The 12825-nt window shown below is 40.7% G+C and overlaps 2 protein-coding genes across 3 annotated transcripts in view; one reads left to right on the forward strand and one right to left on the reverse strand.

Annotated features, from left to right (window-relative positions):
- The window catches only part of APBA2 (amyloid beta precursor protein binding family A member 2), an 81700-nt gene extending 77778 nt beyond the window's left edge, over positions 1–3922 (forward strand). For both annotated transcript variants that reach the window (XM_077828430.1, XM_077828431.1), the window contains 2 exons: positions 1719–1859; positions 3851–3922. In XM_077828430.1, coding sequence (XP_077684556.1) covers positions 1719–1859; positions 3851–3922 — 213 coding nt within the window. The remainder of the gene's footprint in view (positions 1–1718; positions 1860–3850) is intronic.
- Positions 3923–6884: 2962 nt separating this feature from the next.
- The window catches only part of ENTREP2 (endosomal transmembrane epsin interactor 2), a 130979-nt gene continuing 125038 nt past the window's right edge, over positions 6885–12825 (reverse strand). Inside the window, exons 8-9 of the mRNA XM_077828974.1 lie at positions 9819–10147; positions 6885–7070 (exon numbers count right to left, since the gene is read on the reverse strand). Of these exons, the coding sequence (XP_077685100.1) occupies positions 6885–7070; positions 9819–10147 (515 nt within the window). The remainder of the gene's footprint in view (positions 7071–9818; positions 10148–12825) is intronic.

Genomic DNA, 12825 nt, shown 5'->3' on the forward strand with positions numbered 1-12825 from the left:
ACTAGCTCTTGTACTTCTAACAAAGTAATTTCCAATGAAGGTTTCTTGCAGGTTACTTAGGACAGATTTTTTAAAAGTTGCCTCTCTTTGTTCTGAAGCAGGAAGAAATATAACTGAATACAGCCATGTTGTAGCTCAATCTAAAAATAGTAAAGTTTGAGAAGAGAGATTTTTTGGTATTTTTTTAAATCTACCTTTTTTCAAATTTTGAAACTTGAAAAGCTTTGACCAACTCCATAAAATAGTCAGCATTTCTTTTTCCATCAGAGGCCTGTGTAAATGAGAACATAGTCCCAAGTCAATTCTTATGGCAAGGTATATACATCACCCAAAAAATTCCTGCTGTACTTGCCAACCTTTGGGAGTCCAATGATGGAATCTGTCAGGATGCCAAGCTATCCTCTTGCCATTAGTGGTGATCTAGGACATGGGTTCTCAACCTTTCCAGACTACTGTACCCCTTTCAGGAGTCTGATTTGTCTTGTGTACCCCCAAGTTTCACCTCACTTAAAAAGTACTTGCTTACAAAATCAGACATAAAAATACAAAAGTGTCACAGCACACTAGTACTGAAAAATTGCTTACATTTCTCATTTTTACCATATAATTCTAAAATAAATCAAACAAGTCATTGTCTGTATAAAATTTTAGTTTCTACTGACTTCACTAGTGCTTTTTAGGTAGCCTGTTGTAAAACTAGGGAAATATCTAGATGAGTTGCTGTACCTCCTGGAAGACCTCTGCGTACCCCCCTGGGTGAGAACCACTAAGGTAGAAAGCACAGTCCTAAAGTATGTTTTCTGGACTATGCCCTGGCTGTACCTGTTCTGTTGTGAAAGATGCCAGGTGGCCTCCCTGGAGCCTTCTATTTAAGTTGAATCACTCTCCATGATCTTGGACTACATAGAGAAAAACACATTTTAAATATAATGCAGTCTGATTTGTGATAAAGTCACATACTGTTGATTGAGGGAGTCTTCCTACTGGAGATGGAGCTGATGCGGTGCAAGGATTATTTTTATATCCATGTGGTAGTTTTAAAGAAATTCCCACGGCAACCCTTGAATTAATTATATGCTACAACTGGCACCTCAGCAATAGTTGGGGCTCTTACAGGAAACACACTCAACAAGATGTCATTTCAGCTTATCATACTGCTTGGATGTTGTAGCAGTTAGCAGTTTCTCATTCATTACTTAGTTGCTTCTATAGACACATTTAAATACCATGTACTTTTGGAAGGATTAATTTGTGGTATAAACAAAAATCTGGGTTAAGGTTTAATTTGGAGTGTACATATGTGTGGACGAAAGGAACATATTATTTTGTTTTACCCCCCCTCCCTGTTTGGTCTGCTTTGAGATACCAGCTATTGAACTATTGTTCATAAGGTTCGATTCCTCCCCTGCCTTTTTTATTTATGTATTTATTTATTTTTTGCACAGGCCTGAAACTTCATTTCCATGGTGATAGTGCAGCTATTTTAAGCCCAGGTAGCTGGACATGTTGAAAATAGTGTGGCTATAGTGGCACCGGAACACAATCCTGCCCAACCCCTTAGGTACGTACTTAGAAGGCTAGCCAGATCCACCACAGCCACGCGGCTATCTTTAGTGCACCAGCTTAGGCAGAGCGAACCTGTCCGCCTACCCGGTTGCGAGTGACCTGCTACAGCTTCACAACTGTTAACTTAATTCAACTCTGACTTTGCCTGCCAGATTTGCAGCTTGATGCGAGGTGGAATAGCTGAACGGGGAGGGGTCCGAGTAGGACATCGCATTATTGAGATCAACGGGCAAAGTGTTGTGGCCACTGCTCACGAGAAGATAGTACAAGCCTTGTCTAACTCAGTGGGAGAGGTAAGAATTGTCTGAATTTAAAATATTTTATCAAAGTATGGAAACACGTGAGTGAGAATCTCTCTCTACATACTTCGGCTCCTGCTGTTGAAAACAATCTGGTGCTAACACCGTATTAACACCCCTCCTCCCCACAATGAAACCATAAAAGTAAAGCAGTTGTGGCTACATTATCTGGATTTTAACCATTAGTTTTCAAGAAAGATTTTTCTGACTGGTTCTGACATTTGAAGCTGCTGTCAGTCATCAACCATTCAGGTAGGTGAAGAAATATCAGTCAAGCATTTTATAGCCAAGAGCTATGAAAAAATCTCTGATTTAGATTTTCCAGTCATAAAATGAATTGATTGCCAGAGAGGCGAGAGATTAAGACTGACTAATATTTTAATCCTTTCATTTTAGCTGAGATTCTCTGACTCTGATTAGGGAATGGGGTAGGAGAGTAAAACATGTCTCTGTTCCTCACCATGTTTAGCAAAACTAGTGACTGATAAATGAGATGTGTGTTGGTGACATGCCTTCTAGTCCCTTTTGAATTTCAGGTCGCATCACTATGCTCATGCCATGGAAATACTGACCAGCAAGTTAGCCCAACTCTCCCTTCACAAAGCTGTAGTTAACTGGATTTGTGCAGGGAACACCACAAGGATGGTGAGATGGAATTCATACACCACACAGCCCTGTGGACTGCCATAGTGGCTGCTGCATCCACATTACTACAGAGCCAGTAGCCAGTGCTCCTTCCACGCTCTGGTTAGGGTGAGCTAGTACAGAGAACTCCCTCTACTCCCCACCAAGGCCCACCCCCTAAAGGAGTGTTTAAGCACTGGATGGTGAGGGCTGTATGTAGCAGAAGTTCACCCCTTATGAATTGGCATAGCTCCTACTTCTAGTGGTGCAATAATTATCACTAACTCAGAGTAGTGGGCCTTTATTATTTATTTTCTTATTTTTCATTGTGTAGTTTTAATGCGAAAAAAATCTGTGTATATAAAAATCGTTAAATGGAAGGCTATAGCAGTTAAAAACATAGCCGAGGTAATTTATGATTTTTGGACTACTGCAGCTAGAGTTTAAGCTGTCCTAAGTAATTGTACATTTATAAAAGGCTATGGCCTGACTGTGCAGTATCTGATTTTTTTAAAATAGTCTGACAAGTGCAGATTATCATTATTTTAAAATGTTCACTGCTGTCTAAAATCACGCTTGGTTCCTTGCAGCTTGTATTGTAGCAATACGCCTCCTGGTGTAAAATCCAAAGTGGCAGGTCCATCTGTGCTTATTTTGCTACAGTTGATAGGTTTGTTGTTTCTTATACCTGCAAAAAAGTTTGTTATAATTTGTTCATGCAATGCCATGTCTTTTAACAATGTTTAATGAAATCTCTGCTTACCTCCCACTCTTCCTACTGAGTATTTACCAGTGTAATTGCCAGATGCTTCCTTTGATTATTTGACACCTTTACTCCTATCAGAGCCCAACCACCCTTGCTAACAGGATTGAAAATGATACTTCTTGTAAATTGCTGATTTAGTGGGAATGGGGGTGAGGGAACTTGCTTTACCTAAATTTGAATGCACTAGAACATAGTGGGTGGTGAAGTTTAAACTGCATGTTCAAAGGTTCACATTCCATGTTAGAGATACTGTTTGTGTAAAGGGATGGGTAGACAGAGGAAAATCCAGTGCCAGTCAATATTTGAGTAGGAAGGGTGAATTTTCATGTACATGAGATTTTCTTCCTGGCTAATTTCCTTAGCTTGGACAGTGGTGGTTGGATGAAATCTGTAATGGCAGCTGGTTTTCAATTGCTTTTGCTATTTTGATATCATGTCATTTAAAAACAGACCCTCCCCCCACCCCCAGCTCTAGATAGAAACCAGGAATACCTCCCCTGAAGTCAATGAATGCAGTTAGTGATATATGCATCAGGCCCCTAGTGATTCTCAACTGATAATTCTGTTACTATATTTTATGTAAATCAATTGACAGATTCATATGAAGACTATGCCCGCTGCAATGTTCAGGCTTCTGACTGGCCAAGAGACACCCCTGTACATCTAGCACATGAGGCTGTCTCTCTCAACAAAAGAACTAAATGATTCCATCAAAGTTGAAGTCTACACAGAAGCAGCAAGAATTTTGTATTTTGTGTGAATGAAAGGCTTTGAAACAGGACCTGAAGATTCCACAAACTGAATGGCCAAGCGTCTCTCCCTTGCCAAAAAGTGATAACCATCTTTATCACGGACAGTAATCACTGACACAAAATCTTTGTAAGACATAGTATTTTGCAACATCTTCTAAACTCTTTAACCATATTTATTTGTAATCTTCATGTGGCATGGTGTACATCTGTCTGTCATGTTTGATAACGAGTCGGCAGAACATTTACTGCAAAGATAAGCAACTGAACAGCAGCCTCAAGAAAAAAAAAAAATCCAAGCCCATGTAATGGTCCCTCCACAGCGTACTGCGTAATTTGAAAGCTGATCCAGGGCAGATGGCATTTTAAAATTTCAGTGATTAGGAATGTGTGCTATTAGATTCTAATGTAAAGTAAAACCGTGGTAGTATTTGGTGTAGTTACATTTGTCATAATGGTAAGTATGGCAAGGTGTGAATGTAAGTGTATAACAAAAGAACAGGAAAGTGTTTCTGATGCTAAATAAAGAATAAATGCCACAAAATTAAAATATTTATTTACATTTATTTTTAATTTTCATGGTTTAACAGAACTACTTTTCTGATACTTAAATGTGTTCCATGGTTTGTGTAATATTTTTATTACCCTTTTATTTACATTTGCTCAAAATGGGAGAGCCATCCTTAGTCTTTTATAAAACATTCTTATTTCTGAGGCATTTTCTGAATGTTTGTTTCTGGTGAATGAGGAGGAACTAGCACCATCAGCAGTATTAGACTGTGTATAGATAAAATAAGTAGTAGTAAAGTTGTATTCATTATGAGAAATTGTTCATTAATGTAACTTTGTCTTGATTTTAGGGTCGGGGGGAGGGAGAGACAGGATGACAAGGCCTTGAAGAAAATACACTGTGACTTTAGAAGCCTTACCCTGCAGTAACTGAAGCTTTAGAATGACTGTATTTCAAGGAGTAACATAGATGTTGCATGCAACTGACCTTAGGAAAGAATTAACCCTAGTCTCACTAATAAATCTGGAGTAATAAAGACAACTTGCTTATCTTGTTTATTCTGTTAGTAAGTTTACAGAATTCAAAAATCTTACTGGAAATTTAATTCTTCATCTAAGTGCAGTTGCAAAGAATCAGGTAGTTGGAATCCATCTGCTGCCTTGAAGTCAGAACAATAGTAGGTGGTATTTCTGCAGAATGTATAGTGAATGGATGCTTGCAATTACCCTACCTTTTTGCCACTGGATGTCACTGTAGCTTCATATGAATGTAGTTGAAGCAGCATCAACTTAAAATACAGCAGTATTGATGATTGACAAATACACATTCTGAACTAAAGCTACCCATCTCCAGTTACACACCCTTGTGACCTTTCCACAGATTGTCTGCCAAGTTCAGAGTGACACAGATGAAAACAGCCAAGCAATTAAACCCCAGAGATATGTTTATAATTTTGCACATTAGATTGGATTCCTTATGAGAACACTGTTCATGCCCTTTGCTGAGTTGTAGCTTGCATTGCTTTGTTCTTAAAGACTTGGCAGGCACCATTTGGCATTAGCTGAGATTTTTACACCAATTTTTAATGTAGAACAACTACTAGAAGAAAATTGTAGTAATAAAATGTTTCATGCTAACAAATGGACTAAACCAAATCAGAGCAAGATGAGGGCCCAATGGGATGACAACGATATATCTAGATTAAGGGTTTTAAAGAGGTTTTTCAGGGCCCAGGGCAAAATCTCAAACTGAGCCCCCCTCCCTTCCAAAATTACCATGAAGACTAAAGAGTTTAAGATGGGAGGGAATGGGGATGGGGGTCAGCAAGGGTCCAGGCCAGTGGGGTGGCTGCCCTCCTCACAGGGAAGGGGAGCTCTGGCCCCTCTACTGGTGGGAATGGTATCCACAACCCTACTCCTAGCTCTGGGTGGCTTCAGACCCACCAGATGATGATGACAGGGTGGCAATGATAGGGTCTGAGCCTGGCCAGGATGGGGGAGTCACTTCCCATGATGCAATGCCACTCACTCAAACTTGGCTCAGCAGGCCCCCCCCCCCCGCCCCCAGGTAGCTCTGTCTGGATTCAGCTTAGTGGTTCTCCACGAAAGGTTATGGAAGTCAGCTTTTAGGCAATTCCAACAGTGCAATGGTTTCATCCATAGCGCACCTGCTGGACATAATTTGCAGCGAATTTAGACCTCAATTTATAACGGCATCTCCCAAACCATCAAAGTCATGAGCATTCAGAAGAAAGCAAAAAATAAATCACTGTGCAGCCTTTACTAGAATTAAAAGGGCCAAGGGCATTTGAGAAACAAAACAGCTCTAGCAGAAGATAACAATGAGCTTACCATCATGAAATCTATGTACACTTAGATATGGAAAGAAAGGGACCAGCGAAAGCAGCTATGCTCCTATAATAAGAGCGACTCTTTGTATTTCTAACCAAATCAGTTTGTGCAGAAGAAAGTCCAGAAATACTTTTTATTAAAACACTGATGATAGTTAAAACCCGTTGAGTACATTAAATAAATGCAACTCGTAAGTTGTACAAAAGGTCTCTTGGTGATGGTTTTCAACAAATGCTGCAGGGCAGCAGCATCTCTATCAATACTTTCAAATCAATGCGTGTCTGTTTGGGAAAACATTTGTTACCAGTTTAATAATAACCCTTTACATTTTGCAAACTGCAGGGCTCAAAAATTTACATTCAGAAAAAGAGTGGTGTTCTTCTACTGTTAAATAGAAAGTGGAATTCCAAAAGGAAGACACTTTTTTTCCTTTCTAAGCCATCCATTATTTGCATTTCTCTGTGTGCTGGACTCTTCTCGTTGCTGGAATCAGCTTTTCTGCATACCTGTAAGCTGTTATCAAAGGATGGTCTCCCGGCAAACTCCAATCAAACTGTGTGGCCTGTCCCGCTCTAAACTGCGAGTTATGTGGGACCTGCGTAAGAAGGCAACTGGAGAACTTAGAGCACCACAGCTCTGAAGGTGAAGATCTTCTTGAAGTCGTTTTCTAGAGGTATTCACATTCTGCTGGGAACTTGTAATTACCTGATAAAGGGGGAACATGGAGGGAGGATGAAGAAAGGAGACAGGATAAGAACTGTTTGTTTCACTGCAAAGGTTCAGTCACTTCTGTTACAGTAACAGTTTTCTGCTCACTCTGTTTTATTGAATTTTACTTAATACTGGGTAGCCCACAGAAGGTAAAATCCTAATATGGCCAATGGCCTTTATTTCAAGTGGGAGGGGCTGTGCTTTTGCTGCTGGAAATCTCAGCTTCATTCCTCACTGACAACCCATGAAGCAGCAGCATCATGTAACTGCTGCCAGGACAAAGAAAGCAGAACCCACTATCTTTCAAAAAAAAAATCTTGGTTTAAATTAAAGAAAATATGTTCCCCCTTCTCACATGGGAACAAACTGGTAACTGGGGGCCTTCCAAATGGTCTGACCTGGGTGCAGCTAGACAGGAAGCCTGAGTTAAGCTGGGGTGACCTCAGGCTCTTGATCTTTATGCTGCTTCAGACCGCTTTTTAGAGATAAAGGGGAGATAGAGTACTGCTGTGGTTGGCCTCTGCTGATCAGAGAGTAAGTGATGGAATTTGACCCCTGCTGAGGCATGAAGGAGGGGAATTAGATAGAGAGGAAGATGTTTTCTTAGAACACAGCTTTACCTTTTAGTCCTCAGGTGTAAGTTTGGGACGATGAAACTCCATCCATTTGCTTTGAGGGGAGATGGTCATGAGTGTTTTGGGGAGGGGAAGAGAGATTGATTTTTCTCGTCCATTAACTAAAATTTGTGTTCTTTCTTACCATCACTTAAAGAGCAACTCTTTTGTGAAGTAGCTTGTCACTTCCATTTACACCTCTAACTCTGAATTACATAATGGTTATTGAAAAGGCTCTGAGCTTCAAGAGCAGATTGATGGAGCTGCTTGGACTTTGAGTGACTGTTAATGTTTGCAAAAAGAAAAGGAGTACTTGTGGCACCTTAGAGACTAACCAATTTATTTGAGCATGAGCTTTCGTGAGCTGTAGCTCACGAAAGCTCATGCTCAAATAAATTGGTTAGTCTCTAAGGTGCCACAAGTACTCCTTTTCTTTTTGCGAATACAGACTAACACGGCTGTTACTCTGAAACCTGTTAATGTTTGCTGACTGGAAAAATAACTTTGCTAGGATTACTCCCTTTGTCTGAGGCAGCCATGTGTCTTCTTGGCTCTTAAAAGCCTACACCTGATAAAAATTGCACTAGTGGTTTCCATTTTTACTATCTGTCTAAAACACTCAGTCTATGGTCTTTTTCTTTTTGAGACGTTATGGCTTTCCATTATAGTCCTAATATACTGTTTTCAGATTTCTAACCGTTGGGAGCTTAATGACTGCAAAGCAATAAAAATGTTAACGACATACAGTCACTGTGGAATTCTTAAGTATCTCAGGATATTACTGCTTTTCCACTGCTGTAACTAGATATAGTAAGGTTAGTATTTCACTTTGTTCTACTTGCCAGCTAGCAAAAGGCTCATGCAAATTATCTTAGGATCAGGCCTTGGTCAATAGTGGACCAACTTTGTACAGCACTTAGGTTTCTCTGACAATGCTATTTAAAGACAGAGGAAGTTTTCATACTGCTAAGGAAAAGAGTGGACAAGCAGGCAAATGCAATACAGACAATGATTTCCAGGTTATGGGGTTGCTCCCATTTATATATCCTCAATTTTCCACCCAGAATCTTATGGTAGTGGGCTAGCATCAGTGTTCCCTCTAATTTCCCCCACATATGTGCGGAATGGGCTGGGGGGAGAGGCGCGGCAGCGCTGGGGTGTGGGATAGGCCCCCCAACCCCGACTGCAGTAGATCCTGGGCACAGGCCGCCCCTCCCCCAGCCATGACTGATTGGGCGCTGGGCTAGGTTGGGGGGGCGGCGCCTCTCCCCCAGCCGCAGCAGGTTCCCTGAGCGCCTGCACAGCTTACAGGTAACTTGGGCAAGTGTGTTTCTCAGACAGCCTCCCGAACCACTGGGAGAAGGGAACTCCATTTCTACAGCTGATATTTTCGTTACAAAATGAATAAGAGACCAATCCTGCAGTCGTATTCAAGTAAAACTCCCACTGAAATCAAGGACTTCAAAATTTGGCCAACAGGCATTAGCAAATTAGATGGCCAAAAAGGGTTTATTTTGAATCATGCTTTAGAGTACAAAACATCTTAAGCTTCATGCATTGTTCAATGCTTTGTGTTTTCATGGTCTCTTCCAAGCACTTGAACCCAACTTACTCCTCAGTCAAATGTGTGGGGGATCCTCTGTTCCTTAATTCAGAGAATTGGAATTTGCCAACTTCCTAAAAAATAACCAAACCCAGCATTCATCTTCTAGCCAGAAGCATGAGTGAGCACTGTCCTCCTTCAGAACAGATGCCAATACCACTTGTCTATCTACCCAAATGTATCTGCTCCAAAATGCATCTGAGCTTCACTAGTTCAAGAAGCAAAAGCTACAAGTCAGTTTCCAAACCTCTGTATCCTATATCCTCAAATACATTTTCCACCCCGCCTTACAGTTGGGGAGAAGAGAGTAAGCTTAAAAATAAGGTGAGAGTTCCCTATAAATCTTCAAGGACAGCATCAGTATAAATTCCTGCTCTGTGGAGTTTAAAGGCCATCTTTAAAATCATGTCATGTTCAGTTCAAAATATGTCATTGCTTGACAAAATTAATACTCAAAAGCCAACCCAGGACACAAGCATGTTAGCACCAGGTTCCTGCTTATTATAAATACCATAGTGATCCTACCTGGTCTATAATGTTGGCACTGAAGATGGCTTCTTCCATGTGTCTTTCATCAGATTTGATTACAGATCTTATGCTGTTCACAACGTGACGCACTTCTGGAGGGAGATTACAGTTCGAATGTTCCAAAAATTTAGCCACCAAAATTTTTGTGTCTTTATAGGCCTTAAGGTCTACTAAAGAGTGCGGTCGCTCTTTGGAGATTGTGTTGAAGGCCTTTGGCTTTAACTGTAGGTCAAGTTTCCTTGTGTCTCTTTGTTTTCCAGTGGATGGGAAACGGCTTACAGAGTCCTGGCAAGCAGAGGCAGCTACATGAGAACTAGAAACGGGAACTAAAAATAAAGGGGGGAAAATGAATTTTTTTAAAAAAGTCTAGAATAAGAAAGGTGTCAAATCAAACATCCTCACAGGGGAGTATTATAACATTCAGCCTACAGCCTATAACTCCTAGTAGGTTCACAGTGCAACACCAGTATAAAACAAAGGAAACATTAAAAAAAAAAAAAAGGAGTACTTGTGGCACCTTAGAGACTAACAAATTTATTTGAGCATAAGCTTTCGTGAGCTACAGCTCACTTCATCGGATGCACTCAGTGGAAAATACAGTGGGGATAACATTCAAAAACCGTTGGAGAACACTTCAATCTCTTTGGTCACTCGATTACAGACCTAAAAGTTGCAATTCTTCAACAAAAAAACTTCAAAAACAGACTCCACCAAGAGACTGCTGAATTGGAATTAATTTACAAACTGGATACAATTAATTTACGCTTGAATAGAGACTGGGAGTGGATGGGTTATTACACAAAGTAAAACTATTTCCCCATGTTTATTCCCCCTCCCCCACCGTTCCTCAGATGTTCTTGTCAACTGCTGGAAATGGCCCACCTTGATTATAACTATTATCTCCCTCCTCCCCAGCTCTCCTCCTGGTAATAGCTCACCTTAAGTGATCACCACTCCTTACAGTGTGTATGGTAACACTCATTGTTTCATGTTCTCTGTATATATATCTCCCCACTGTATTTTCCACTGAATGCATCCAATGAAGTGAGCTGTAGCTCGCAAAAGCTTATGCTCAAATAAATTTGTTAGTCTCTAAGGTGCCACAAGTCCTCCTTTTCTTTTTGCGAATACAGACTAACACGGCTGCTACTCTGAAACCTGTCATTTAAAAATATCGATTTTAAAGACTTCTAATAAGGGAATTGAAAGCTGGTGAAACACTTCACACTGGCATTCCTGGAAAAGTTCTCCATTTACAGCACTGAGAGTGGCAGGGCAACATTCCTCCCCAGGACCAGGAGGGACCACATGGAAGAGTGGATAGGTAAAAATAGTCATGTTCATTGACCCTTCTGCTAATACTGCTATCATGAATGCCAGTGATACTATTTGAGTTAGGGGAAATTTTTCCACTACAGGCTGGGCTGAGACAAACATTCTTTATATACAAGCCACTGCCCCTATGCTATAAACACAGCTGTAGACTAAAGTTCCCAGGAGAACTAGTCAGACTAAGAAAAGTTTAAGATGGTCCGGTGGCTTCAGTCATTTTATTCCAAAGTGAATAATGCATCAAAACATTGTGAAAAATAGAGCAAAAGTCCATGATGAAATAAGAGATCCAGGTCTCCCCTGATTTTCTCCTGAAGGCTGCTTCCCAAAATATGTGGATGTGCTGCATTATAATTTGTCACAAATCTTTGCCCCCACACCTACCTCAGTGGTTCCAATACGTTTTACTAAGGCAACCTACCAACTGCACTGAGTCTTTTTTTGCGAACCACCATTAAATATATGTATCCTGTGCCCTGGCATTGCAACCCTAACTGGCTTGGTGGATAGGTGATGGAGGGGCAGCAGGGTCAAACTTAAGTGGTGGTGCAACCCCAGGTGCAGGACAGGAGCCACTGCTGCAGGGTGATCATAGGGTGGACTCACTCTCCACCCACCCCTGCCCCTCTGCACCAAGCCAGGAGAAATGTGTATGTGCCTAAGCCCTGTGACCCAAATGGGATGGTTTGGGAACCATCTCTTTTAACTGGGAAACTGTAATGAAGCACTAGAATAAAAGAAAAGAGAGATAACATCTGGATCTAGGCATCATGTGCATGGAAAATGGCATTATCCGATACGGAGCATAATTTATTATTACTATTATTATTAACAGAGTTTGGGGGAAAAGATTCCCAATTACTTGATTTTATTTTTCAGTCTGTAGCTTGGTATAATTATTGATAGGGAAAAAAACCCCTATAATCCAATTTTAGGAAATCAACTCCTCTCCTATTTCCTAATGTTGGCGACATGTAGGAGCTCAGGCAAATGATCACTTGTTAAGAAATGTTTCCAGGGTTACGATGCATTTTCCTCTTTGTTGTATCTTTACCAAAGGTGCACATATTTAATATTATAAGCCTAATCTTGACAACCAGTTGACATCAATGATGCGCAGTGCGGACTCAGCTCCTTTTGCGAGCAGGCCCTATTGTAATTCCTGAAGAGACCCAATTAGTCATAGAGGTATCTAGGATGTACTAGAAACAAGCAGGATGAATTCCTCTTGCCTCTATGTCTAAAGGAGCAGGAGTTCTGTTTAATAATACCATCCCCCATTACAGATTCATTCTGTTGCAGAGCAAGTGTCGTGCACCACTAATTTTAGTTAATATACGCATTCTGGATAATATTGTGCCAACTTTTCCTGAGCTCCATCCTATCATTCAGTTGCCTAAGCATCAATGAACTGCAGAGGGGCTATCAAAGCATCTGCAAACAGCTCCAGAGGTATTTTGCTCTCTGCTGAAAGGGTACCTGTGAGGCCAGCACAATGATCATGTGATGATGCCACATAGTAATTACCACCACAGTCTTTTTGTCCGCAGGCTTCTGACAGTCAGAAAGGATTACATCCACCTATTTTTGGTAAGCATGTTTATTACTCTTTCCAACAGTGAAAACTATTTTGAACTTCTAGGTACATTACAGAGTGTTTTTCTTCTGCATC

Source organism: Eretmochelys imbricata, chromosome 10, assembly GCF_965152235.1.
Source record: "Eretmochelys imbricata isolate rEreImb1 chromosome 10, rEreImb1.hap1, whole genome shotgun sequence".
NCBI lineage: Eukaryota > Metazoa > Chordata > Testudines > Cheloniidae > Eretmochelys > Eretmochelys imbricata.